Source organism: Bos mutus, chromosome 7 (assembly GCF_027580195.1).
Source record: "Bos mutus isolate GX-2022 chromosome 7, NWIPB_WYAK_1.1, whole genome shotgun sequence".
In the NCBI taxonomy this organism is placed as follows: domain Eukaryota; kingdom Metazoa; phylum Chordata; class Mammalia; order Artiodactyla; family Bovidae; genus Bos; species Bos mutus.
In genome coordinates this window covers 83,555,655-83,581,114 of record NC_091623.1, presented here as the reverse complement: position 1 = coordinate 83,581,114, position 25,460 = coordinate 83,555,655, and the positions used below count along the sequence as shown (strand labels likewise).

Genomic DNA, 25,460 nt, shown 5'->3' with positions numbered 1-25,460 from the left:
CGAGGGGCATTTTGGTCTAGGGGAGAAGGTGCCTTTCTCCCCGGCTCTCTGAGCTGGTCTGTTGGTTGGGGCAGGGCTTTCTGGCTATTTGAGTTCATTACATTATCTCCAGTCCAGCACACTGGAGCCATCCAGACATTTTCAAATCACTTTCCCCCTAAAATCTTGCTTGTGATTTTTCCAGTGAAGTGACAGCCCCATCCTTTCACATGGCAGGGGGAACTCTGCAGGTGGGAGCTCGTCCCACCCCACCTCCCTGCCCCCAGGTTCCTGGCCCACCACCACGACCTTCAGCTCCATAAGGCTGTACCCAACCAGCCCTGAACTGGGAGTCCCACCAGCCCTGCCCACAGCCAATGCCTGGAAAGGTGAGCAGCCTGCCCGAAGCCACAGTCCAGGTGTCACCTCTGCAGGGGTGGAAGGGGCCTGGCAAGCCCCACCCAGATCTGTCTAAACTCCTCTTCCTCGGCACCCAGCAAGTGGCCAATGGACCCCAGTGCCCAAGGCCCCTCACAGGGGGTCTGCAGTTCTGAGCAGGCCCCCAACCCCAGGCTCCAGACCCCAAGACCCCCATACTTGCTGAGGAGGGCCCAGCTTCCTGCACGGGAAGGGGCTACTCCCAGCAGAGGGAAAGACGGACACAACGTGGGTTTCTAGTCCAAACGCACTTTCTTTATTCAAACTGGTCAGCGCGGATGCCCTGAAGCCCCGAGCACGGGAGATAGGCCAGCCTGGCCCCCTGGTTCTGGATGGCGGGTGGACACAGGCAGGCGCGGCCCCACAACGCTCCTGCAGATATGGCCAGGCACGCCAGTCGACAAAAGCAGAGAAGAAAACAAAAAACAAAACACACTCAGTAGATTTCTTCTTTATGCTCCCAGAGTTTCTGGACCAACAAGTCCCAACCCTCAAAGCCAGGAGCAAGGGACTAAAAACGCCCCTCACCTCCACCAGTGCCGACGGAAACCCTGTTTTAAATTAAAAAATAAGCAAGTATACATCGTAGAAAATTTCTCTTAAAAATCTCACAATTTGTAAATGTATATTTTTTTCTTTAACATAAAAGTTTACAATATACGGTAAAATAAAGGCTCAGGAAAATAATTTCAAAAAAAAAAAAAAAAGGAAGAAAAAGAAACCTGAAGTTTTGAATTAAAGCTGAAGAATTTTTTTTAAACCCTGTTGTTGAACCAGTGACTTTTTTTTTATTGTGCTGATGGGTTAGAGAAAGAAATATATTTAAAAACCTCAGTCCAGGTACCCACAGCCACCGCCAAAAGCCTCCCCCCCTCCCCCCACGGTCGAGTCGGTATTTCCACCAAGTTTGTGATTGTCACGAGTTCACAAGTTTGAATCCTGGTCTCAGCCGCCTGCCATCCGCAAGGAGGGGCTGCAGCTAGCGTCGATAGGGATGGAATCCTTGTACGTTGTGGTTCTGACCGCGTCCAAAGCCACTTCCGCCAGCGGGGGGACCCCCCGAGCCAGGCACTGAGGGGCCCCCGTAGGAGGGAGGCTGCTGGCTGGGGTCTGAGAAGCCCTGTCCGAAGCTGGCCAAGTCCTGTCCGTAACCTGCAGGGAAGAGCCCAGTGAGCTGGGGTGGGGCCTGGACCCAGTGGATGGAGGGACCCCCCCGGAGCCCTGCTGGGACCCAGGCAGCCATCTTCACAGAAAGGAGAGCAGCTCCGAGACCCCTTCCCCCACTTACTGCCCTGCCTCGGGGCTGGGGGCCTGCGGCGCACCCTCGCGGCTGGCGAGGCCTTCGAGCTTGGAAACACAAGACACCTGGCCAGACCTGGGGGACCACAGGCTCCTACAAGGTTTGTTCTCCAGTGGAACTCAGGGTGGACGTGGCAGATTCCAGGATTTGAAGAAACATTACAGATCAGGCTGAGCTGCAAAGCTTGGACCCCAACAGTGCTGCCCCTCCTTAGAGCAGGGCCAACCCGCCCCATGAGGCCCCCTGGGTCAGTGGTGCCGACCGTGGGGCAGAGCTCCAGGGCCAGTGGGGTGGTGGCCAGTTGAGATCCTCACCCTGGCAAGGGCCCGTCCCCGAGGGCACCGCCGAGTCCACCCCCGCCCAGAACAGCAGAGGAGGTGCCGTCCGTGGCCCGGGCGCAGACAGGGGGGACCATGGAGGAGGAGGCACCACCTACCTAGGCCACATCACTGCTCAGCCTGACCAAAAGAGTGTAAACAAAGTGTGGGCCGAAGCCTGGCGGCTCTGGAGAAGAGGTGCCCAGGCCTGGCGAGAGATGAGACCAGGGTAACTGCCCCGGGCGGCCTTGGCAGAGGAGGGGGGGTGGGGGGGCACATGCTTGCTCAGTCGCTCGTACATCCCCTCTAGGGGTCAGCAACACTGCACCCACCACCATGATGTCCTGCTCTGGGCGAGGCAAGAACCCACATGACCACAGCCGGGCAAGGCCCCGAGGGCACAAGAACCTGAGATATGGGGGTGCTGGGGGGGCATCTGTTCAGCACAAGAGAGCCCCATGCCACCCTGCCCCCACTCGAGCTGCTCTCACGGGCGCAGACCCTGGTCTCCAGCACCTACTTGGTGAGCACCCCTTGGTGAAGCTGGATGCCGACTGATGCCGCATGGCCCCCAAGCCCACCCTATGTATGGCAGATTCAGACACACACGGCGCAGGCCCGCTGGGGCCCCCACACCCACAGGCTCCAGACACAGGTGCCGAGCTGTGAATGCTCCTCCACACCAGCACCCTGGCCAAGATCCCACCTCAGGCCTGCTCTAGTCTGGGCCCTGCAAGCAATCCCACAGTCCTGTGGCACCCAACCCCCAGGCAGACGGGGAGCAAGGCACTCACCATACTGGCTGTACGGGAAGTCGGGCTGGGCGGTCGGTGGTTTGCTCATGTCTGGGGCAGCCTGAGATGGAGGTGGTGGGAAGGCCAGAGGTGCGGCCCCGGGAGTGGCCGGTGGTGGGGGAACCCCTGGAGGGGCAAACTGATCTGGTGGGGGAGGTGGAGGTCCGTAGCCAAAACCTGTGGACAGACAGGAGACAGACAGACGTGGTGCTCATGCTCGTCTGCCACCAGGACCACATGCATCCACCCCAGCTGACCAGCCTGCAGCCCAGGGAACAACCCTGCTGGGCAGACAGCGACCAGCCAGTGGCCTGGCAGAGTGAGGTGGGGCTGCGTTCCAAGCCCAGGGTCCCAGGAGGATAGGAAGTGCAGGCATCTATGAAGAAAGACCTGCTCTTTCCTATTAGAAATGAAAGTGATCTAGGCCTGGGCCGGGAGTGGCAGCCTGACTTGGTTGTCAGGTGGCCTGCATGCCATGGCAGGGCTACAAAACTGCAGTGTCCTGGGACCCTGGTCACAGATGGCCACTCAGCACGCAGCGCAGGGTCGGAGAGGGATGGAAGGGGGAGGAGGACTCCTGCCGGCTGAATGACATGCCCCAGCACCCCCACCTGCCGGCCCAATGGGGTCAATGGGGGCACTCCTCTTTTGGTGGACACAGGCTGCTGGGGACAGAGAATCCAGCCGAGTGGACAAGGTGAGTCCAGCCCTCACCTGAGGTGTGGGGAGTCGGCTCTCTGTGCTGACATGCCCCAGGCCCACCCCCAGGGGCCCAAGGCACTTACTGAACTGTGGGGGCGCGCCGTAGCCCTGGGGGAAGCCCTGGGGAGGCGGGAAGCCTCCAGGAGGGGTAGACACAATGTAGGAGGTGAAGGGTGGGGGCGGCGGGGGGGCTCCTCTTCCTGCGGGGGGCGGTCCATAGCCACCTGGAACATAGCATACAGGTGAGGTGAAGAAGCCCCCTTTCCCGCCTGCCCTGCCCCACCCCGCTCAGATCCTGCTTTTCTATGTTTTTTTCCAACAGGGACTTACCGATCGCCTGTCCTGCCGGCACCCACATTCCTGCAGGGAGACAGGGAGGAGTGGGGCGTGCCACATCAGCACCAGGTATGGATTGGGGGACCCTGCCCCCCCAGGGGACCCAATTTCCTGACACATCTCAGGTGCAGGGCAAAGACGTCAGAGCAGCTCCAGGGACACCCAACAGGGAGGCTGTCAGCCAGGAGAGCGGGGACCCAGGGTGTCCTCCGGCCAAGTGCTGGTTCTTTCCCTGCGATGGGCGTGAGAGCATCCGGTCTCACTGGCCAGTTTCCTATAGCTGTGGCTCATTTTGCAATAAAAAACACTTTTAAAGCCAGCTCTGAAGAGACCAGGTGAAACTTGGAGCCAGGTAGAAACAGCTCTACAGCTCAGGGTACTGGTATCCTTCCTTGGACACCCTTCTCTAGGTCTCTAAAGGGCATGGAGGCTCCTGGCCATCCCAAGTGGTCTGTAAAAGGTCCACCCATGCTACATGGCAAGCGCAAAGCCAGGGGAGCTGGAACAGACCCAAAGGGCCCACAAGGCAGGGCTCATATTTCCTCCTTGCTCCTGAGGAGCATCCAAGTGAAGCTCTGAAGACAGCCTGACCTGCCCACATCCACTCCAGCCTCAGTGCTCGCCCTGGGGGCAAAGCTGGCTGCTGGGCATGACCCCTGACCTCCCCTGAAGGTACCGCCCCAGCACCCCTGGTGCCTGGGGGTAGCTGAGGGAACAAACCCACTTGGCCCCGGGTGACGACGCTCCACAGTTCTGGCTCCCGTATCCCACCTGGCCCACCCTGGTGCCAGAGCTGCAGGAAGCTCCTGGGGCTGGTGGGCAGGCAAACACCCTTACCTTGTGGGCCATATCCCTGCTGCCACGTAGGCGGGGGCTGGCCTGCCCAGCCATTGGCGGCGTTGGGCACAACCCGACTGCCCCACTGGCTGGCACCTGGCTGTCCCGGCGCTTGGCTCTTGCTGTCCCGAGGTTCGGCCCGTTTAACTTCCACCTGGACAAACCAAACTCTGATTTAGGGAGACGCCAAGGGTCTCAAGCCCCCTTCCCTTCAGACACACCCTCAGGTAACTTACGACTACACTTAGCATCTTATTATGACTTAAAACTAAATACTTAACTATAAACCTTATTTAGACTAGTAACTTTTTTCTTAAAAATTTTAATTTTTTTGTCTAAAAAAATGTTTCTCAGGTACAACAGATCCAACTATAAAACATGTGAGGTCCCACCCACTGCAGACTGGGCTGAGGACCAAGAGTCTGCAGAGTTCTGTGTATGACAAGGGGTCTTTGGGTCAAGTTAAGGGACAGTGTAGACCCAGGGACACAGAGGCCAGGCTCCTCCCCACAAGCGCAGCCCTCCTCCTGGCCGCTCCGGCGGTCAGGCCCTCTCCAGAGCCCCCACCTGCCTGCGCTTCCAGCTCATACCTGAGAAACACAGTTGGTTTACTTAGGTTTTGTATTTAAAATGTCTAATGGAAGATAAAAGACTTACCTTCCCCAGGCTAACGCTTAAAGAATCTCAATTAACTCAAAATAATGTCAGAGGGGATGGATGTGATAAGAGAATCTTACATTACATCTAACAAAAAAGTAAACAAACATGCAATAAAATGGACATTTGAATCAGTAAGCAATCTTCATACTGTGTTAGGTCAGCAGCCCAGGAGCCTTCCCTTTTGGAGGTGCCAGGAGCCACTGCATGCGGAGGGCGGGCGGAGGACCAGGTGCCCGCCCCACCAGGCTGCATGCCCCCCTCACACAGCCTTTTCAGTCTGGGCCGACTGAAAGCAGACCCCCAACTCCAGGGCTGCATCAGCACTCAAGAATCCCAAGTTGCTCTTGTTTGTAGGATAAATTTTAATGAGAAAGAGACAATGAATTCACCGGAGTTGTCCTTGGGGTCTCGGAGCCTGGCAAACATTGTGTACTCAGAACCCCGTCAACTTGGCCTAAACCCCTTTCTGTGAGAGGACAAGGAGGGCACAAAGGCACAAAGACCCCACCTTCCGATGCCCCAAGGACGCTCCACAGAGGGGAACAAAACCCCTGCTAGCTCCGGGCAGTGTGGCAGCAGGATGTTTCAAAGAACTCAAATTAATGAGTCTTCACACACTTTCCTTAAGGGAATATGGTTCCTGCTTACAAAGCAAAGCAGCCCTTGTGATTAAAAAAAAAAAAAAAATCTGCTCTTCCTGGCCTGTACTCAGGTTTTAATTACAAAGTGGGCCCCTGCCCTTTGAGACAGGACTGAGGCTGGACTCTGCCCCTGGGAGCAGACCCCGCCCTGAGAAGGCCCTCACTGCTCCCCAGCTGTAGCCATCACAGGACCTTGAGCAGGGTACACAGGCACCGCAGAACCTGTGTTCATGATGGCACACACCCCGGAGACCTGCATGCCAACCCTAAACTAGCCATTGATGAGCACCTAGAACAGCCTGTGTCTCCTGCACAGCAGGCTCAGGTGGAGCTGACCCAGCTGCCCATCTGTGATGTGAGGGACAGAGGGGCCACCCTGGGCCACGTTCCCTCTGTGTCTCAGCTGATGGGGTGGCCGGGGCTCTGGCAGGGGGGACTGGGCTTGCCTCTGGGACGAGGAGCCGGGGGCCTGGGAGACGGGGCGAGGAGGGGTCAGGCCACTTTCTGAGTTTCCCTCCGAGGCAGCAACACAGTATGAAGATGAAACAACCAGAGGTCACTTGACTGCATGGAGTTAAGAACTACCAGGAGCATGTGGTCGGACCGAGTTCACAGTAAGTGACCCAATTTGGAAACCAATCCTTCAGGATGTTTACGTTGCCGTCAGTTTTACACGGAACCAGTTCTCAAAGGTTCACGGCCTGGCACGTTCCAGGCCGGCATGGGACAGTCAGGGAGGGGACACACATCTGAAGGAGAGGTCACTGAAACCAAGCCTGAGGCAACCCACGACTTCACTGGACGCAGCCCGCCCACCCCCCGGCCATCCCCAGGGGCTCTAGAGCCAGGGGCTCCTGAATCAGGTCCGACCCACAGGAGGGGTCCTAGGACCACTTGCCCGGCCCTTTTCCTGCCAAGGGATCTCCTCTCCAGTGAAATCCCTAGGTTGCCTAAGACTTGGTTTGGTCTTAAGGTAAAATAAAACTACAACTACACACTTTTTTGCCCATGATGTCGTGAAAATGCATGTTGACAGCCTGGTCCACTGATTGTTCGTCCTCGAAAGTAATAAATCCAAAACCTAGCCAACGACGAAGAGTGAATCAAGGTAGCAGGGTGTTGTGACACAAAACAGGATGATGAACAGTATTAGGGACGGGCCGAGGGATCGACCAAGGGTTTCAGCGAAGCCGGTGTGTGAGGCTGCGGGGCAGGAGCTGATCTCAGCCCAGACGCTGTGGCCAGTTATAAATCAAAGACGACCTTGGGACCCCTGGGCGCGTCTTAGCCGCCGTCTGGACAGTGGGGTGGTGAGGGCCCAGCGGGCAGGCAGCCCCAAATGTGTCATGGGTGCACTTGTGCTTTTCTGAAACCCAGGGTCCTCCCCCTCGGCTGGCAATCGCTCGGCAGCTAGTGCTGACAGCAGCCGTACACTGCTCTAGCGTTAACGGAGGCACGTCTCTACCACAGTGAGAGCCTCGCCAAGCTTGCCCAACACTGTTGGGTAAGCCCGAGGAGTCCTGCCCAAGTACCATACGTATGCACACAGTGTCTATATCTGTACGTATCTATGGACTAAATACACAGAGATACAGGCCACAAGGGGTTCCAGCAGCTCAAACACTGCTGTCAGCAGCAAGAGCAAGAGGCACCATGTCATCAAAAGGACAATTTTAACGGGAAAGACAATTTAGTGTTTCCCAAACACAAGAGAGTGCAGTATAAACGAAGTTTGCTGGTCTGGTGGGCGGGCCACCCGGCTAGCCTGCGTGTCCAGCCCTCGGGCTGCTGTTCGTCCCCGGGGGCCCATCTGCACTGAGCACTAAGACCACTCATGGCAGCAACTGCCAGAAAACCCCGCGGAACAAAGGACAGGCCAGGGAAGGGCCGAGGAGGGTCAGAAGAGGGGTGCAGAGGAGGGACAAGGGTGCAGGGGAGGGGCAGGGCACAGAGCTTCCAGGGATGTGGATACAGGGTGGGGCAGCCCTGGGATCCCGGCCTCTCAGGCTGAACAAAAGAGGGATGTGGGGCCATGGTCGCAGGGACCGTGGGGAAAGACTCCTGGCAGAACCGAGGTGGGAAGAGGACAAAGACGGGAAAAGAAAGCAGCTTAGCTCAGAAGTGTGGGCGCCAGCCTCGTGGGGTGGGCCAGCTCTCTAGCACATACGTGTGTCCAAGCATGACACACGCACATAGCCTGAGCCCACACACCACATGAGAAGAAACAAGAAACAGACCAGAGAAGACAGGCCAGGCAATGGGGATGTGGGGGGTGGAGGGGCAGTGTGAGGGAGCAGAGGCAGAGCCAGGTGCATGGGGACCAAGCCCTGGGAGGGGCACGGATGCTCAGATGGACTGTGGGACAGGCAGGGAGAAGAAACAGGGGCTGCATGGAAGGCTCAGGAAGAGAAATTGGGGACAAGCTATCTGGGGCACCTGCTGACCAACTGCTGCTCCTGCTGTGGTGCCCACCCTCCGCCCACCTAGCACTGGGGGACCCACGGGGACTCGCCAAGGCCCACGGCTGAGGATGGCAGGACCCACACGGAACGCGGATCCGCAGGTCAAGCCTGGAGTGCCCTCCTGCCAACCCCTCCTGCCCAGACCCGGCCCAGGCAGCCCGGCACGCCCCAGGGCCCAGGCCAAGGACGGCAGGCAGCCCTGCAGGGACAGCAGGCAGCCCTGCAGGGGATCTAAGAGCAGCCTCAGGACCCCATGTCCCAAGATGCCCCAAGATCGGAGGCAAGTGGTGGAGCACAACATGGGTGATGAGCGGCATGTGAGAAAGTGAACGTTTTCTCCAAGTGCAGGAGGGTCTGAAGCCACAGGGCTCGCGGTCCTTAGAGTGCAAGAGGCGGTGAGTCGTGGGGAGGGAGCCCCGGGGCGGGCCCTCTAGGGATGCGTCTGTCTGTCAAGAGGCGACATCACCGCTGAGGAAGCGGAACAGAAACACACTGAAACTTCGTTTACACCCCACTGGAGCAAAGCCCGCTCCCTCCTCTGACTGCGGGACTGGCCTGTACCTGTGTGATATAATTTAGCACCTGGAGAAGAGAAATCTAAAGAGATATCGTTAATCACAAATAATTCACAGAGAGAAAAGGAGAAACAACTTACTTAACATTACTGTACTTTTCTATGAAAACACTTAAGTGCATCACTAAGCAAGTACGTCTATGTAAAGTTAAGACTAAGACTTAACAGCTTAATCAACATGAGGTGAAAGTACGTTACTTAACCATGGAGGGAGAGGAGGGTGAGGTTCAAATGGCAAACTATTCTCCAGCATGGCGGGCGCATGCTGCGGGCGCGCGGCTGGTGCAGTGCCTCCAGGGGCTGGGCAGGGGCCGCGGGCTGGACGCACTCGGCTCACGAGGCCGGTCCAAAAGCGGTTCAGGAACCAAAACACAGAGGCAGGGACAAATAGCAGCAGCCAAAAAAAAAAAAAAAAAAAAAAAAAAAACGGCTCGCAAATTGGGTGCCCAGTGTCCCAGCCTTGCAAACCAATGTGGCCGTGCAGGTGTGGGCAGCTGGGGCAGCTTCGCGCCTCACAGACTTCAGTCCCACAGACTTCAGGAAAAAGAACAGGAAAACAAGAAAAAAGCATGGGACACACCAAAGAAACTCCATGTTCAAGCCGAGCTGGGGGAGACCTAGCCTGACAACATGAAATGAAACCCCCGCCTTCACTGAGTGAACTTCAAACAGAAGATGGTCATAATTGAGGAAGTTCACCATTTAACAAAACCACTCATCTTTCAGGACACGCTTAAAAACAGAAACCATGCTGAAATTCATGTCAAGTTGGAAAAACTTCCAAAGAATGAGCTTAAAAACAAAACAAAAATGAAAGAACCCCAAGACTGTACCGCCTGACCTTTGGAAGCAGACAGGCCGGGGCTGCGTGGGAAGGACTACGCTAGTCTCGAGTCACCCTGTGCTGAGGCCAGGCTCGCTACAACCACCACCTAAGTGTGAAATAGTTTGCCATCTGAGGGGGAAGGACAAGGACAAACTCGATCTCTTTTACCTCGAGGCCTCTGCTTTTCCGCATCGTAGATCATGACCACTTCTGTGACCTGTAACAGAGACAGGGGTCTCAGGGCCCAGGTCGGCAGGCAGCACGTCTGCCCACAGCCAGGAGGTCCCGAGGCAAAAGGCCCGCTTCCTGGGGTGTGAGACCCTCAGGGCTGTGAGCAGGCTGAGGGGTGCTCATAGGGGGGGCAGGACCAGTGGTGGGTCACCAGGGGCCCAGGGCTCCATGTGCCAGGACCTCCCACTCAGGGTCGGTGCCCCTGGCCTGGCTGGGCCCGCATCCTCCCCACTTGTGCACTGCAGCACAAGTTCCTTGCCAGGCCCTGGGTACGCATAGGCACCCCCTAGACAAGCACACTGCAGCCAGAGAACACGTGCTTGGTGGAAGCTGGAGGTGACCTCGTGCTTTTGCTTAGGACAAGGGATAGCCTCCTTCCCCGACCCCCAATACCAAGGCCCTGCCTGCCTCCTGTCTGCCTTATTAGAATTCAGTTCCTGTATAAGCCCCCATGAAGTTCTGAAAGATTTTAGGCTCTTCTGGAAAACAATCCCTTCACACCCTGTCCTAGGGTGTGTGTGTGGGGGGGGCAGGGAATGGGACCCAGCCATGTCCAGCACTTCTCCAGACGTGATCAAGTGCTCTTGACTGCAGGGTTACAACCAGCCGAGGGCCTCCCAGGAGGGAAGCTGGCCCCGTCTGCAGCAAGCACTCCCCTGCGGGTGACTGGCCATCTGGGGTGCTTTGCGCTGTCTTGCCTCCCCAGGACACAGGGCTCTGCCACTCCCGCCCCAATCACGGCTGTGGGCAGGGCAAGGACTCACCACTCCAAATTTCTTGAAGTATTCCCTGAGCTCTGTCTCACCACAATTGTGAGGAATTCCTCCGACAAATATCTTATTTGATTTACTGTTATCGCTCCTGGGTCCTTTCTGCTATTTCAACAAAGAGAAAATGGTTAGTCCATGTAGGGAACCCTCCAAACACACCCTGCTATTCAGGGCACAGTCCCTGAAGGCAGACCAGACACTGTAGGGGACCAGGCTGTCCAGGAGTGCCTCACAGGCCAACAGGGGCCAGGGGCCCAAGTGCCCCAAACAGCGTGTCTCCGGCTCAGAGAAGGAGCAGCAGGGCCTGCACCAACCCCACTGGTGACCAAAGGGTGGTGGGAAGTTCCTAAGACCGAGGACAGTCGCCACCTTCTTCACCTTCAGGGCCAGATCCTGCCCTCTGCAGACAACCCCTGAAGCTGCCTCCCCTAGGCACCGCAGCCAGGAACTCAGACTACGTCGTTGGGGGTGCTGGTGGCAGAGACACGAGCAGAGGTGGGCACGGGCACACACACATGCATGCACGCGCACACACACACACGCGCGCGCACACACCGACCTCCACAGCCACAGGCTCTGCATCTGGGATTCGACCAACCATGGATCAAAAACACTTGGAGAAAAAGAAGTCCAAAGTTTCAAAAGCAAACCTTGAATTTGCCACATGCCAGCCAACTATTTACACTGTATCAGGCAACCGCAGTCAATTAGAATTGATTTAAGATGCACAGAGGATGTGCGCCGTCACAGCCATTTTATAGAAGGGACCTGAGCGCCCACGGATTTTGGTCCCCTCGGGCGTCCTGGACGCAGTGCCCACAAAACACACAGAGGCACGGCTGTGCAGACTACGGAAGGACCTGGGCAGTGTTTCTACCCACGTGTTTGCTGCACCACTGTTTCTGTGTTTGATGTTTCCTAGCAGACTCAGAAACATACACACCTGGTCTGAGGCCCTGTCTACCATCACAGCTGGGAATCCTGCCAGAAATGAAGGTTCCCAGGTCCCAGCCCTCAACAGCACCAGTCCACCATGTCTGGTAGGGCTCTCCTTGAGAACAGAACACTCTGGTGATAGCTGGCCAGGCCCTGGGGGCACAGGAGGCTCACAGGGTCCCCGAGGTGCGAAAATAGACAGGCCTCAGCCCTGGAGGGGAACAGCCAGCAGAGTGCTGAGTGGGGCAGTGGGAGCGGTCAGTGTGGATGAACACGAGGTTCCTGACAACAAACAGCCAAGAGCCATCATTTCTAAGGTAGACTAATAAGATACTTCTTGGCTACAAGATGAAAAGCTCCCAGCACTGAATCAATCCAAGTGCTCAGGAGCTTGGCTGCTCAGCGCCACACGGGAAGGCCTGCTGTCACTCAGTCTGATTGAGCAAGGGCCCCAGGGAAGCAAGCAGGAGGAAACCCCCGCCCCTTACCCAGCCTTCCTTCGGCCGTGTCCTCTCCGGCTGCATCCCCCGAGGCGTGCATGGCTTTGGGTCAATCTGTCGGAAGTTTCAAAGGACCAGCTGTGAACAGGAGGCTTGTCTCCCAACAAGAGAAGGTGTCGGCAGTAGGGTCAGGGGTACAGGCCCATCAGGTCGCCGGGGCCACATCCTGGCCCAGCGTCCGGTCTAAGCTCAGAGCTGTAACTTTTTTTTTCCGGAGTTATAACTCTTGTAACCCAACCCAGGGGAAAGCCATCCTCGGCACCCACACAGCGCTGGGGCGCAGGGGCACCAAGCAGGAAGGCGGCAGGTGCCTCCTCAGAGTCGGGCACTCACGTTTCGGCCATCGAGGGTATGTGGTCTGCTGGCCAGCACCGTGCCCACGCAGTTTGGATCTTTGAATTTGACAAAGCCAAAGCCTCGAGACTGGTTGGTCGTCTTGTCTTTCATGATCACGCAGTCCACGACCTCTCCATACTGGGAAAAGTAGCTGCGCAGCGTCTCTGCTCAGAAATCAGGACACACACAGCCAGGCGTCAGGCAGGTCACAGGCTACTAGCCTGGCAGCCTGACCTGGAGAGTGTGCAGCCAGTAACCTTTACGCCAGCTGACCTGCTGATATGGGGACAGCGGATAGGGAGAGGGGGAAGGACAGGTGCCAGGGAAGGGAATATGCACCACGTCTCCCTGGGAAGGAGAATGAGCTGCCAAAGGAGGGACACCTGCAAGGCCTGAGGCTGAACACAGCAACCACCACAAACGCCTAACTCTGCTGGCTCCGTCTCCACCCTCCCTGACCAGAAGCATCAGCACAAGATCAAGTTCCAAAGCGCTGCCCCAGTCTACTCCCAATCAAGTGCCCCCTGCCCCCCGCCGCAATCCAGACAGTAAGTCAAGAATTGAAAAGCTAATTCTCACAACTTGAAGACAAGATCACATGCCCACAGCCCATCTGCCCTTACCTTGGGTGGTGCTCCAGTCAAGACCGCCCACGAAGAGCTTCCTGCAATTCAACAAGAAAACATTCAGGGTCAGGAGGGTTCTGCCCAGGATGTTCCTAGCAGCCCAGTGGTTAGGACTCCACACTCTCACTGCCAAGGCCTGGGTTCAACCCCTGATCAGGGCACCAAGATCCCACAAGCTGCACGGCACGGCCAATGACCACAGAGGGATCTGCCTGCGGTGCTGCCCATCAGGCTCACCCTGGGGTGGTCACCTGGGGGCACGGCCATGGTACGGCATGAAAAATGCCACCGGGATCTGCCCAAATGGCAGGAGTATGAGTCACAATGTCCAGAGCCGCACACAATGTTGACCTCAACCACAGTAAGACAGACTGCCACCCCCAAACCTGCCAGTGCGGGAGTGGGATCACGGAGCCCCTTCCCAACTGCTCTGCAAACACCAAAGACTTCAACATCTGAGACCAGACATGGCAAACTCAAGGGGCAGCAGTGGTGGGGCTTTAGGACAAAGCAGGGGTACCCAGCACATGGGCATGAGTAAGCACCACCAATCGCTGGGGAGGCCCCTGGAGCTTGGACTCAGTTGAATGGCTTAGGTTATACTTTTGAGCTAGAGCCCTACTATGTGAGAGGAAAAGTACTGGTGGCCTCCCTGGGGCCACCGTTTCCAGAGCCTCCGTGCCTGCCATGCTTGGGCTGGCTGAAAGGAGAGATGCCCCATGCTGTGGACTTCAACTGGGGCAGGTGTGACCAGAAGGCAAGGCAGGGCACTCTCCACCCCGCGTGCTGCCCCAGAAAAAGGAGTGAAACTGGCACTCTCAGAGTGGCACCTGGGCGCTATCCGGTCCACAGCCAATCCCCCCTTGCACAGCCTGGACACAAAATAGCCCCCTGAAGCTGGCTGCACTGAGGCCCCAGAACCGGCAGCCGGGGCACGGGGACAGACCCATCAAGGCAGTGGCCTCAGCTGTACTCAGGGGTCCCTCCCACTGCGGCTTTCTCCCTGGGGTCGAGAGGCTCAGGGTAGAAGAAACAATTTTCCCACCCCACTCGGGGTGGTAGCCCCTCACCCCCATACACATTCAGGGCACGTTCCTGGATGGAGGCCAGGAGGCTCACACCCAGCCTCCTGACCATTCCGTCCGTCCCCTACACACCCCTGGGAGGGCAGGCAGGCTCCTCCTGCTCCCTAAGACCCTGGGGAGCATAATCCCATCTGTGCCCCGCTCCCCCAGCGCCTGACACCAAGGCGGGCAAATGACAGAAGGACTTGATCTGCCCCAGGCCAGTGTGGACCGCCTCTTTGCTCAGGCCTTTGGCATAGGCACAAATGGGTTTGCTATGGAAAAGCAGCTTGGAGAGGAAAAAAATCTTGAGCATTCTCAGAACACCCAGGACAAACCCCAACTGAGAGGAATACCTGCCTGCTTAGCCTGCATCTGACCAAGATGGGAAGGCCTAAGTGGTGTCCCTTCGAGCCACCCAACCCCCCGCTGCTGCAGAGGGTGGAACTGGTCTGACCAGTCCACGCTCCAGCCCATGTTTAAATTTCAAAATCAGACATTAGTGGAAAAAGACGAGAAAGGCCGTCCTCTGTGCAGCTGACAACATCCACCAGAACTCGCACTCCGAGTTGGCCAGGGAGCCAACATGGACATGGGGCTTTCTGATGCTATCACCTCGCTGTGTTTGGAAAACAGGACACGGTGGCGCGTCCGCAAAGGCACGTTGGCCCGTGCGAGGAGGGCAGGGAACTGCACTCCTGCTCCTGTCACTGCTCTACGGGCCCCAAGTTACAGATACTAGGAGGTAAAAACTGAGGAAGCGCCAGGGCCTGGTTGGCACAGGGCACAATGTTGGGGATGAACTGCAGAGCCCCAGGCCCAGCATTGTGTTGGGGCTTCATCTATATTGTCTCCTCTTGCTCCCCGTCTGCAGACAGGAGGTCCTGGGAGATCTCACTGACCCGTGGTGGTCTCAGGGGCCCTGGACAGGATGAGCCGGACACACCTGCATGGGAACTGGCCTGTGCCCACCCTCCAGCCCAGACTTGCTTAGCACCAGGTGACCTGAGGCCTTGTTGAGCATTTATACGCAACTCAGCAGGTGAAAGGATCAGCTAACCCTGAGTGGCTCCCTCTCCAACCCTGCCCTACTCTGAACAGTGTCATTCATCCCTCAGCTGCAGCTGAAGTTGGGGGCCCCCACAGACCCTGCACCCCACTCCTCTACCCCTGGGACCAGAGTCAGGTGGTCTGTGATAAGCGCAGGCTCCTGGGCCTGTACCCCAACAGTAGAGGGGTGACTGGGTGGCAGGCTCTGGGCAGCATGCCCCGTCTTCCGCCTGCTGACCTGAAATCTAGTCCTGGATGGCTCCTGAGGGCAACCATGTGCCACTTATGCCCGAAAGTCAGCCTTCGGGGGCTTCCTCAACCGGGTTGCCTACAGCAGGCGCCACCCAGTGGACAGCAGGCACCACCAGACGGAGGGCAGGGGGCTGAGGCCGGGTCCATTAGGTGAACTGGCAGGCCCTCTCTTCCTCTACAGCCTGTGTTCACGCCTTCCTGCAGCCAGGGAGCCATCCCACTTTGAGCCCTCTGTGACAGATTGAATGCCTGAAAACAACAGGTGAGGCGGGGGTCTCTTCCCAGTCTGGGCTTTCCTTCACCTGCGGATGAGATCACCTCTCATGGACTATGGGGGCTGCACACACGAGACCCTAGCCTGGCCTTCACTGAGTGCCCCGAGACAGGACCAGTGTGTTCTCGCCGGCCAGAGTGCTGGCCCCCGCCAACAGTGACCTCTCACCAAAACCTGGCCACAGCACCACTCCCCAAGAGGAAGCACTGCAGGAGCATCAGGGGTGCAAGCGGCAGCAGGCCAGCTCACCAGGAGTGCCGGCTCCCCACTCTAGCTCAGCCATGCCAGGAATGACCTTGACCAGGTCCCCTGACCCTCTTAAGCCTCAGTCTGCTCCACTAAGGAGGCTCTGCCCAATGTCTGGAACCAGATAGGGGTCAAGTGGAATAGCCCCCAACCCTCATGGCCAACCGTGCAGGTGTCCAAGCAGCCCCGAACCCGTGTCCTAGTCCCCGGGAGCAGGCAGCCTGGACACACTGGGAACCAGGCCTCAAAAAGCACTCTGTTTCAAACAGGAGACCTCAACAGGACAGTCCTGCCCCCAGGGTCATCAAGCCAGGGATGTTGTTCCACCTCACAGGTCCAGAACACGAGACACCTCCTTCCCACCACCGGACGACCCCCGCCACGGGTTCTCCCTCCCTTAGGCCTTGGCAAGCCGGCCTGGGATGCTCCAGGTCCACACCCTGTGACCCAGCCAGAGCTCCACACCAACCACTCCACAGAGAGCTGGCCCACGGAACTGTCGGCTTACCTCGGACCCCTCGGAGCTAAGTCACCTGAGCCCCACATGGCCTCCACCCCCACCCACCTCCAGCTTTTGACTACCCACCCCCCAACCTGCCCAGGTCTCTCTCCCAGAGACCCACACCCAGTGCTGCTCCCCTCACAGGTCCCTCTAGAACCCTCTCTTCGGACACATCAGGGTCCTTCCTCACCAGCCCGTGGGCCGCCAGCAGAACCGCGTCTGCCAGATGAAAGCCCCACTCACTCCTCTTTGTCTCCACAACCCGTCAGCTCCAGGAACCTCAGTCAGAAGACCCTCCTTCAACTTGACTCTCCAAGGCCATGGCAGAGACCAGGCTACTACACCAACGGCTCCCTGCGAGGCCACATGTAACAGTGGCTGCTCCCCCTGGCTCTCTGCCCTGAGACCCGCCCTGGTTCCACTCTGGCCACCGGGCCATTATGACAACCAGGATGCTGAAAGCCCAGCCCATCACATCCAGATGCAGGGAAGGCCTGCCTTCAGGGACTTCAGTGCAGAAGAACAGTTCCCCAGTGGGGTGGCATCCAAGCATCACACACTTCCTGAGGATGTGGATCCCCATCCAGGAGGGGAGCCGCCCCATGGCCTGTCAACCTCCCTCCAAGAGCCACTCAAAGAGGCTGACTGGACACCACAGTGAAGGCAGTCAAGAGAGGACAGTGGGTGCCACCAGTGACCAGTCAGACCATCATATCCCAGCAACACAGGCAATTGCTTCCTCTGAGCAACATGTGGCAACCACCCTGAGTGGGCAACTGCGGTCCCCCCCACAAACAAGAGGGCCCGTGGTCAGGGAGCCGGCGGTGTCACAAGTACTGCACCGGAACAGCCACCAGAACAAGGAAGTTAAGGTGGACCTGCACTCCCCATAGCCGCCAGAAACAAGGCTCCCGCAGGAAACAGAAACTGAGCAATGCTGTGGGGCAAAGCGATGACCAGTTCCTGGGACACCCAAGATCTACAGCTTTAGAAGTCAGGTGGCCTGGCTGGATTTGCTGGGGTGCCAGGGCAGGGAACACAGCCAGGCAGGTCCCTGATCCCATCCTGCTACCAACTCTGAGGCCTCTCCAGGTTGCCCGTGGGTCTGGGGTGGGTCTACGGTACAGAGGGTGGGACCTTCCAGAACCAGTGGGGATCCTGGCTCCGCCCTCACCCAGGGGCTGGTACAAGCTGGAGAGGGGAACTGCCAGGGAGCCCAGCCTGACTATCTCCTCAAGAACAAGAGGCAGGCCTCCTAGATCTGGAGGCTCCCTCCCCTCCAGGCCTAAGGAAGTCAGAAAAAGATCCCTTTGGCTGAGGGAGACTGCTGGCCCCCCTCAAGTCTGGCCCTTTGGGGCTACAACTTTCATTCTGCCCACAGGCTAGTTTCCCATCGGAAGTGCTGCAACTTTTCATTTACCCTACACACAGCTCAGACTGCCAGGGCCTGCCTGCACTTCTCTCCCAGACCAGGCTAGAAGCTAAGTGCCTTCTTTCTGGTGCTCTAAGAGCCGTGGGGACTCTGGATCTGGGACCCCACAAACACATTTTCTGTCTTCTGGTGTAACCTGCTGCCAGAGCCTGGCCAGCCACCCAGCGGCAAACAATGCCTTACTCACCAAATCAAACGTTTTGTAAACACGGCATCTGTTCAAAGCGAAGGGCACTCAGAAATGTACACAAGGCCACGGAAACCCAGCCCAGGCTGTTTTGCCATCTTTGCAAAAAGGATTTAACTATAAAATTATGCTGATGCTGTAGGAGCCATTCTGCAAAGAAAACTAGACCAAACCCCTAGACTAGGGCAGAAATGGATTTTCTGGTTCCTCTGGGAGCGCTTCCCTGTTCTCCCGCTCGTTTAGCATTAGGCAAGGCTATAATTAAAAGGGAAAACTTAGCTATAACAAACCTCCTCTCGCTAATAGCTACACCAAGAAGAAAAAAAACCTCAGAAGCACCACCGTCAGTCCACCGCCCAAGTTTCCAGGTCTCTATCTTTCAAACACACCCATGGGGCTTAGATGGGGGCTGAGCAGGAAGGGGCTCGAGCAACATGAAAACAACAGTTGCAGACACCCATCAGGTGGCGCGGAGGCGCCGAGATGGTGGTCACTTCAGGGTGCGCGGCAAGCAGACCGGGGACCGGCCCCCATGACCTTGGCCCTCGGGCCCTCGGTTTGCAAACCTTCTCTTGGTAGTGGAGTGGATGGTGGAGGGGCCGCCGCTGTGAGTCCTGGGTGGGAAAAGCTGGGCGGCGGCAGCACTGGAACCCCCCGCGACCGGGCCGCCACGTGCGCTGAGCCGCCAAGTTCGCGCACGGGCAGGGGGCGCCCTGGACCCCCCAGGTTCCTGTTCGAGGTCCCCGAGGAAAAACACGGGCGCGGGGACGCTTCTGAACCCCGCCAGTGGGAAATACACGCGCGGGGGCAGACAGGATGCCCCGAACCCCCTAGGTTTCCGACCGAGGGGCCCCGACGGTAAATTCTGGCCAGGCGGCGGGGTCTCCCTCAAGCATGAAACAGAGGGGACCCCCAAGAACCCCCAGGTCAGGTTCTGGGTTCCTGGTCAGGAAGCGGCAGGGCGCCTGGACCTCCAAGACTCCTCAGATTCTCTCCGGTTGAACCTCGGGGTCTCCGACCACGAGGCGACGGGGAGACCAGACCCACAGGACTCCCTGGATCCCCGGTTCCCGCTCGGGGTCCCAGGCCATGAGGCAGCAGGGCGCCCGGCACCCCAGGGGACCCCGGCCCGTCGCGCCCCCGGACCCCCGGCCGCCGGCTCGGCGCGGCCCCGCGGCGTGACCTTGACGGGCCGGGCCGGTCTGGGCGGGGGCCGGCCGAGGCGGCGGCGCGGGCCGGCGCGTCCTCACCCGATCTCGTCGGCGCCCGAGTTGTTCATGGCGGCGGCGGCGGCGCTCGGAGTCCGGGCCCCCTGGCTCGCTCCCGCCTCCGGAAGGTCACTGGCCCCGGCGCCCTCCCCACAGCCGCGGCCCGGATCTGCGCAACGGCGGCGGCCGCGCTGCCTCCTCCCCTCAGCGCCAACGGTCACCGCGCGCCCCCGCGCCCGCGCCGCCGCCCTGCGCACGCCCGAGCGCGCTCCCGCACGGGGCCTCCGGGGGCGGGGCCAGGGGTGCACCCGTGTGCGTGCGTGCGTGCGGCGGGACCCGCGCCGCCGCCGTTCGGCCGCCGCACTTCGGCCTTCTTCCTCAGCGGCTGCGAGCGTCGCCGCGGGGCACACTGGGAAGTGGAGTCCCGCGCCCCGGCTCCGATCCCGCCCCGCGGAGGGGGCGCGCGGGCCAAGCCGCGTGCGTGCGCGTGCTGAGAGCGTGTGTGCATGCGCAGCGGCGCGGGGCGCGCGCGCGACGGGGCGCTCCAGACTAGGCACTGCGGGGCGCAGGCGCGGCTGCGGCTTCCTTGTTCAGTCTTGAGTGGGGGCCGGCGGACGCGGGTGGAGTTAGCTCCGGTGGAGGCCACGCTCTCACGCCGCCGGACCGCAGGAAGCAGGGGCCCTACGTTCAGCTCCCGCGCCTCAGCTGCTCCAGCTGCCCCAGAAGAAGATACCGACGGTCAGAGAGGCTGAATCACCGGCCCAAGGTCACTCACTCAGGGGAAAAACTGGAATCAAACCCAATAGTTGGCTGTAGATCCAAAGATTATGAAAACACATTGAGCCCCTGCCATGTGCCAAGGATGGTCCTGCCCTCGTTTGTCGACAGGTGTGGGTTTCATCCAGGGTGATTCAGCCTCCTCTGGGGACACTGAGCTATGTCTGGAGATAACAGTTTTGGTTACCACTGGCTGTGGGGGCTACTGGCACCTAGTGGGTGGAGGCTTGGGATGCTGCTAAATACCCTACAATGGGCAGGAGAGTTCCCCAACAAAGAATAATCTGCCCACCGCGTCAACAAGGGAGGTGGAGCAATCCACTGACCATGATATAATAAAAACTGACCTGTACGCTGTTGTCAGATGGTGGTTCCTGCTGCCTAGTGACTTTTCACTCACTTTCTCAGCCTCTTGGTAGCCTAACAATATAACTGATTCACCATAAAATCAAATGAACTGTGAGGAATGAAGGAACAGGTGTCAGGCCAACTGCTGGTACTGCTAAGTCACTTCAGTCGTGTCCAACTCTGTGCGACCCCATAGACGGCAGCCCACAAGGCTCCCCCGTCCCTGGGTTTCTCCAGGCAAGAACACTGGAGTGGGTTGCCATTTCCTTCTCCAATGCATGAAAGTGAAAAGTTAAAGTCAAGTCGATCAGTTGTATCCGACTCTTAGCGACCCCATAGACTGCAGCCTACCAGGCTTCTCCGTCCATAGGATTTTCCAGGCAAAAGTACTGGAGTGGGGTGCCATTGCCTTCTCCGTCAGGCCAACAGTATAACATAAAACATTTATAATACACCTCACTTAGGTCACTTTACAGTTTGCTAAGCTCGTTGGCATCATCGATTCCACTGGAGGAGGGTAACTTATCAGTCCCCATTTGCAGGTAAGAAACAGAGGCTCAGCAGAGGGGAAAGCAGTGAGCTCAGGTAGCATCAGGGAGGTGTTCTGTCTTTCCCCTGGGACTTTGCAGAGTTTTTCAGCTCAGAAGAAACCTATAATGCTTAGCAGGAGTGGGAGGAGCATGGCCCAAGTGGGAAAACAGATAGACATGCCCTAATACACACACCCCACTATTAGAAGATCAGAAAATTTGAAACAACCCATGTGTCCGTCCAGGCTTCCCTGGTGGCTCAGCTGGTAAAGAATCCGCCTGCAATGTGGGAGACCTGGGTTCAATCCCTGGGTTTGGAAGATCCCCTGGCGAAGGGAAAGACTACCCACTCCAGTATTCTGGCCTGAAGAATTTCATGGACTGTATAGTCCATGGGGTTGCAAAGAGTTGGACACAACTAAGCAACTTTCACTTCACTTCACTTGTCCGTCCATTGTTGACTGGATACATAAACCACAAGGGCGTGAATGAAATGCACAGGATGTGGTCAAATGAAGGAAGGCAGACATAAATCATTTAAAATAATGTACTTTTAGGGACTTCCCTGACAGCCCAATGGTTAAGAGGCCACCCCTCCATTGCAGGGGGCAGGGGTTCAATCCCTAGTTGGGGAACTAAGATCCCCAGTGCAGCAAAATAAATAAACAAATAAAAATAAAAACACAGACACTTACCCAAGATAAAACAAGCAGCCATGTACCTGTCACTGAAACCAACACATTTTAGCATTTTTGTAACTTTTGCTTCAGATCTTTTAAAGAGATGAACTTGACAGCTTGCTTTTCCCTCCTCCCCATTCATTTCCTTCTCCCCACCCCAGGGTGAACAGTGAATCAAAAACAGGTATGTCCACACTTTGCTGAATGTAACTCCTAACATGGGTTGGTTCAGGCATACCCAAAACACAGAATACAGTTTTGCCCTTTTCTCAATTGCAGTAAAATATACAAGTTACCATTGTAACCATGTATCAGTACAGAGCTCAGTGGCATTAAACACATTCACACTGTCATGCAGCCCCCACCCCCACCCCCTATCATCTCCCAACTTTCTCATCTTCCCAAACTGAAACTCTGTCCCCATGAAACACTGACTCCCCATCCCCTCCCCCAGTCCCTGGCCCCATCATCTACTTCCTGTCTCTGGATCTGACACTTCTAGGGACCTCCTGTGAGTGAAATCAAACAGTGTGTGTCCTTCTGTGTCTGGCTTGTCTCACTGAGCATCATGTCCTCAAGGTCCATCCATGTGGTAGTGAGTGTCAGTGCTTCACCCCTTTTCATGGCTGAGCGATAGTCCCCCGTGTGTGGAAGGACCACATACTGTTTATTCATCACCCATTGACAGACACTTGGGTAATTTCTACCCTTTGGTTATTGTGCATAATACTGCTATGAACATGGGTGTACAAATGCCTTTTGTGTGTCCTAAGTTGCTCAGTTGTGTCCGACTCTGTGCAAGACCCCATGGACTGTAGCCCACTAGACTCCTCTGTCCATGAGATTCTCCAGGCAAGAATACTGGAGTGGGTTGCCATGTCCTCCTTTAGGGAATCTACCCAACTCAGGGATCAAACCCAAGTCTCTTATGTCTCCTGCATTGGCAAGTGGGTTCTTTACCACTAGTGCCACGTGGGAAGCCCATTGGACCCTTTTAATTTAAAAACTATACGTAACATTGTGTACAGAGAAAATATATGGCATGGACATTGCCTGGTAGAGGAGAGACCTGGACAGGGGGCAGGGGTCATGGGGATTTTGTTTTGTCATAGCTGCCAGGTGACATGCACTTATTATTTATTTCTTGTCCATCCCTCAATATGCTTTGAGCTCTGGGTGGGGCCAGGGCAGGACCCCTGGGGTGAGGAACTTGATATGTGCTGAATAACTGGATGACTTTCATTTTCCAGGAAGGAGCTTCGGGCTGCTCTGGAAGGGGGCTTGGGAAGCTTTCTCTTCAGGGCCACACAGTAAATGTTTTTGGCTCTGAAGCTCCGTGGCAATGACTCTGTGCTGCTATAATCGGAAAGCATCAGAGTTCATATGGAAACAAATAGCTGTGACTATCAACTTTATTTACAGACACACCAATGTGACTGTCATATAATTTCCGTGTGTCTCAAAATACTTTTGATTTTCGTTCAACCATTTAAAGATGTAAAAAAAACATTTTTAGCTCACATACATCCTTTTGTGCTTAGTCACTCAGTTGTGTTCGACTCTTTTCGATCCCATAGACTGTACCCCACCAGGCTCCTCTGTCCATGGGAATTCCCAGGCAAGAATACTGGAGTGGGTTGCCATTCCCTTCTCTAGAGTATCTTACCCATCAGGGATTGAACCTGCATCTCCTGTGTCTCCTGCACTGGCAGGCAGATTCTTTATCTATCGAGCCTCTAACAAAACCACAGAAAGGGGATGTGACCCACAGGCCAGAGTTTGCCAACTCTATAAGTTGGAATGTTTTGATCAACGGTGTCACCTTTCTAATCAGAAAATAAATATTTTCTTTCTTTTAAAACATCTTTGAAGACTGCATTCTGGAGTCAGGTACACCCCTGTTCCCATCCTCTCTGCCACTGATTCACTGTGTCCGAGAAGGTCACCACCTTCTTTCTCTGAGTCCAAGTCTGCGAAATGCAGATAACAGGGCATGCATGCTAGGCTCTCTTGAGAAAAGTGGACACAAGGAACCACCATGTGTCATTTATTTGAAGACATCAGCGGGGAAAGAGTGGTCACTCCACTGAGAGAAGAGGACACCAGCCGCCAAGGCTGGAACAGAGAGCCCTGTGCTGACTTACCAGCCAGGTTGTGCCATGCTCTCAGCCACTCTTGGGGATGGAGTCCCGGCTGTTTGCCGGCAACCACTGGTAGGTGGCAGCTTGACCAGACAGACATGGGAGGTTCCATATCTCCTGGCAGCAAAGCTGCAGGTGACAGTACCATTTCACTCCCTTCCTCTGCCACCATGACTTCCTCTTAGGGTCTGTAGTGGGCAGCAGCTTCTGAGAATGACCCCTACTTCATGGGCTCCTGGGGTCCCTACCCTTGTGCACCTGGCTTCTAACCAATAGGACATGGCCAGGGTGTGGGGATGTCCTTTTGTGACCAGACTGTAAACAGTTTTGACTTCCGTCTTGCTAGAAGCCAAGGTGAAAATTCAGGAAGACCCACGCGGCCAGGAACTGAATGCAGCCAACTGCCAGTGAGCAACCCTGGAAGAGGACACATCCCCAGCTGGGTTTCAGATGAGTCTCCCAGCCCTGGGCAGCCTCTCAATTACAGCCATGCCACAGGCTGTGAAGCAGAGGACCTGCTGAGCTGCATCTGAATCTGACCCACAGAAAGATGCTAAACTGGGTTGCTTTAAGCAGCTACATTTGGGGCAATCTGTTATATAGCGATAGCAAAGAGGGCTTCTCTGGAAGCTCAGTGGTAAAGAACACACCTGCCAATGCAGGAGATGTGGGTTCGATTCCTGGGTCTGGATGATCCCTTGGAGATGGAAATGGAAACCCACTCCAGTGTTCTTGCCTGGAAAATTCCATGGACAGAGGAGCCTGGCGGACTACAGTCCATGGGGTCAGAGAATCAGACATGACTTTGACTGAACAACAACAACAATAGCTAATGAATACAGCCTGCCTTCCCTTGTTTCTGGCTGGGCATTCTGGGGCATCGCTTGAATTGGGTGACATTAATGCCTCCTGTGTACAAGGGTGGCTTAAGGATACTGGGGTGCATGCCTGCAAAGCCCCCACCACAGTGCCCAGCACAGCCATAACCAGACAATATGAACTCACATGAGACAAAAAGCAGTGTGAGCTGAGCCCTAGTGCCTGGTGCCTGATGCCTGGGACATCTATTTACCGTGCCTCTTCCTGAGAGTCTCTTCCATCCAGACCACATGAGAACCGAAGTAACCCAAGATTTAATCAAGCACTTTCTGTGTACCAGGTGGGTCAGACAGACAATACCACCTTAAAGAAATACCTTCAGTGAGTAAAATACCAAAGAGAGGTACCAGAGATAAAACAGCTTCAAATGGGCTGTACTCAGCCTGGAAGGGGGTTGCCTCCCAGGGGAGGTGTGGCTGTAGCCATGAAGCAGAAAGAGAAGGCAACCAGGCCAGGAGAGAGGAGAAGCTGTCCAGGCAGAGGAAAGAGTGTGTGCAAAGGACTGGGGGCAGGAGGGACACAGGAGCTCTGCAGGGGGTGGGCAGGGACTGTGGGGAGGAGTCTGGAGCCAGGTCAGGGCTGTTAACAGCCATCCAGAGGTGGACACAGAAGGGCATGGCTTGTT

The 25,460-nt window shown here is 56.6% G+C and overlaps 1 protein-coding gene across 5 annotated transcripts; it reads right to left on the bottom strand.

The window, feature by feature from the left end:
* Nucleotides 1-650: 650 nt before the first annotated feature.
* On the bottom strand, nt 651-19,835 carry DAZAP1 (DAZ associated protein 1). Of its 5 annotated transcripts, none has more exons than XM_070374296.1 (12): nt 19,523-19,810; nt 13,263-13,303; nt 12,637-12,803; nt 12,292-12,357; nt 10,862-10,969; nt 10,035-10,083; nt 7,003-7,085; nt 4,704-4,857; nt 3,861-3,890; nt 3,614-3,754; nt 2,829-3,005; nt 651-1,569 (listed from the first exon to the last, which is right to left on the bottom strand). In XM_070374296.1, exons 1-12 carry the CDS (start codon nt 19,549-19,551, stop codon nt 1,397-1,399), a joined length of 1,218 nt encoding a protein of 405 aa, XP_070230397.1. In that variant the 5' UTR covers nt 19,552-19,810; the 3' UTR covers nt 651-1,396. The 5 variants fall into 5 exon arrangements, with proteins under 5 accessions (XP_070230397.1, XP_070230396.1, XP_070230398.1 ...); XM_070374295.1 differs by having other exon boundaries at nt 10,862-10,972; nt 19,523-19,807; XM_070374297.1 differs by lacking the exon at nt 19,523-19,810 and adding an exon at nt 19,456-19,478 and having other exon boundaries at nt 10,862-10,972.
* Between the last annotated feature and the right edge of the window lie 5,625 nt (nt 19,836-25,460).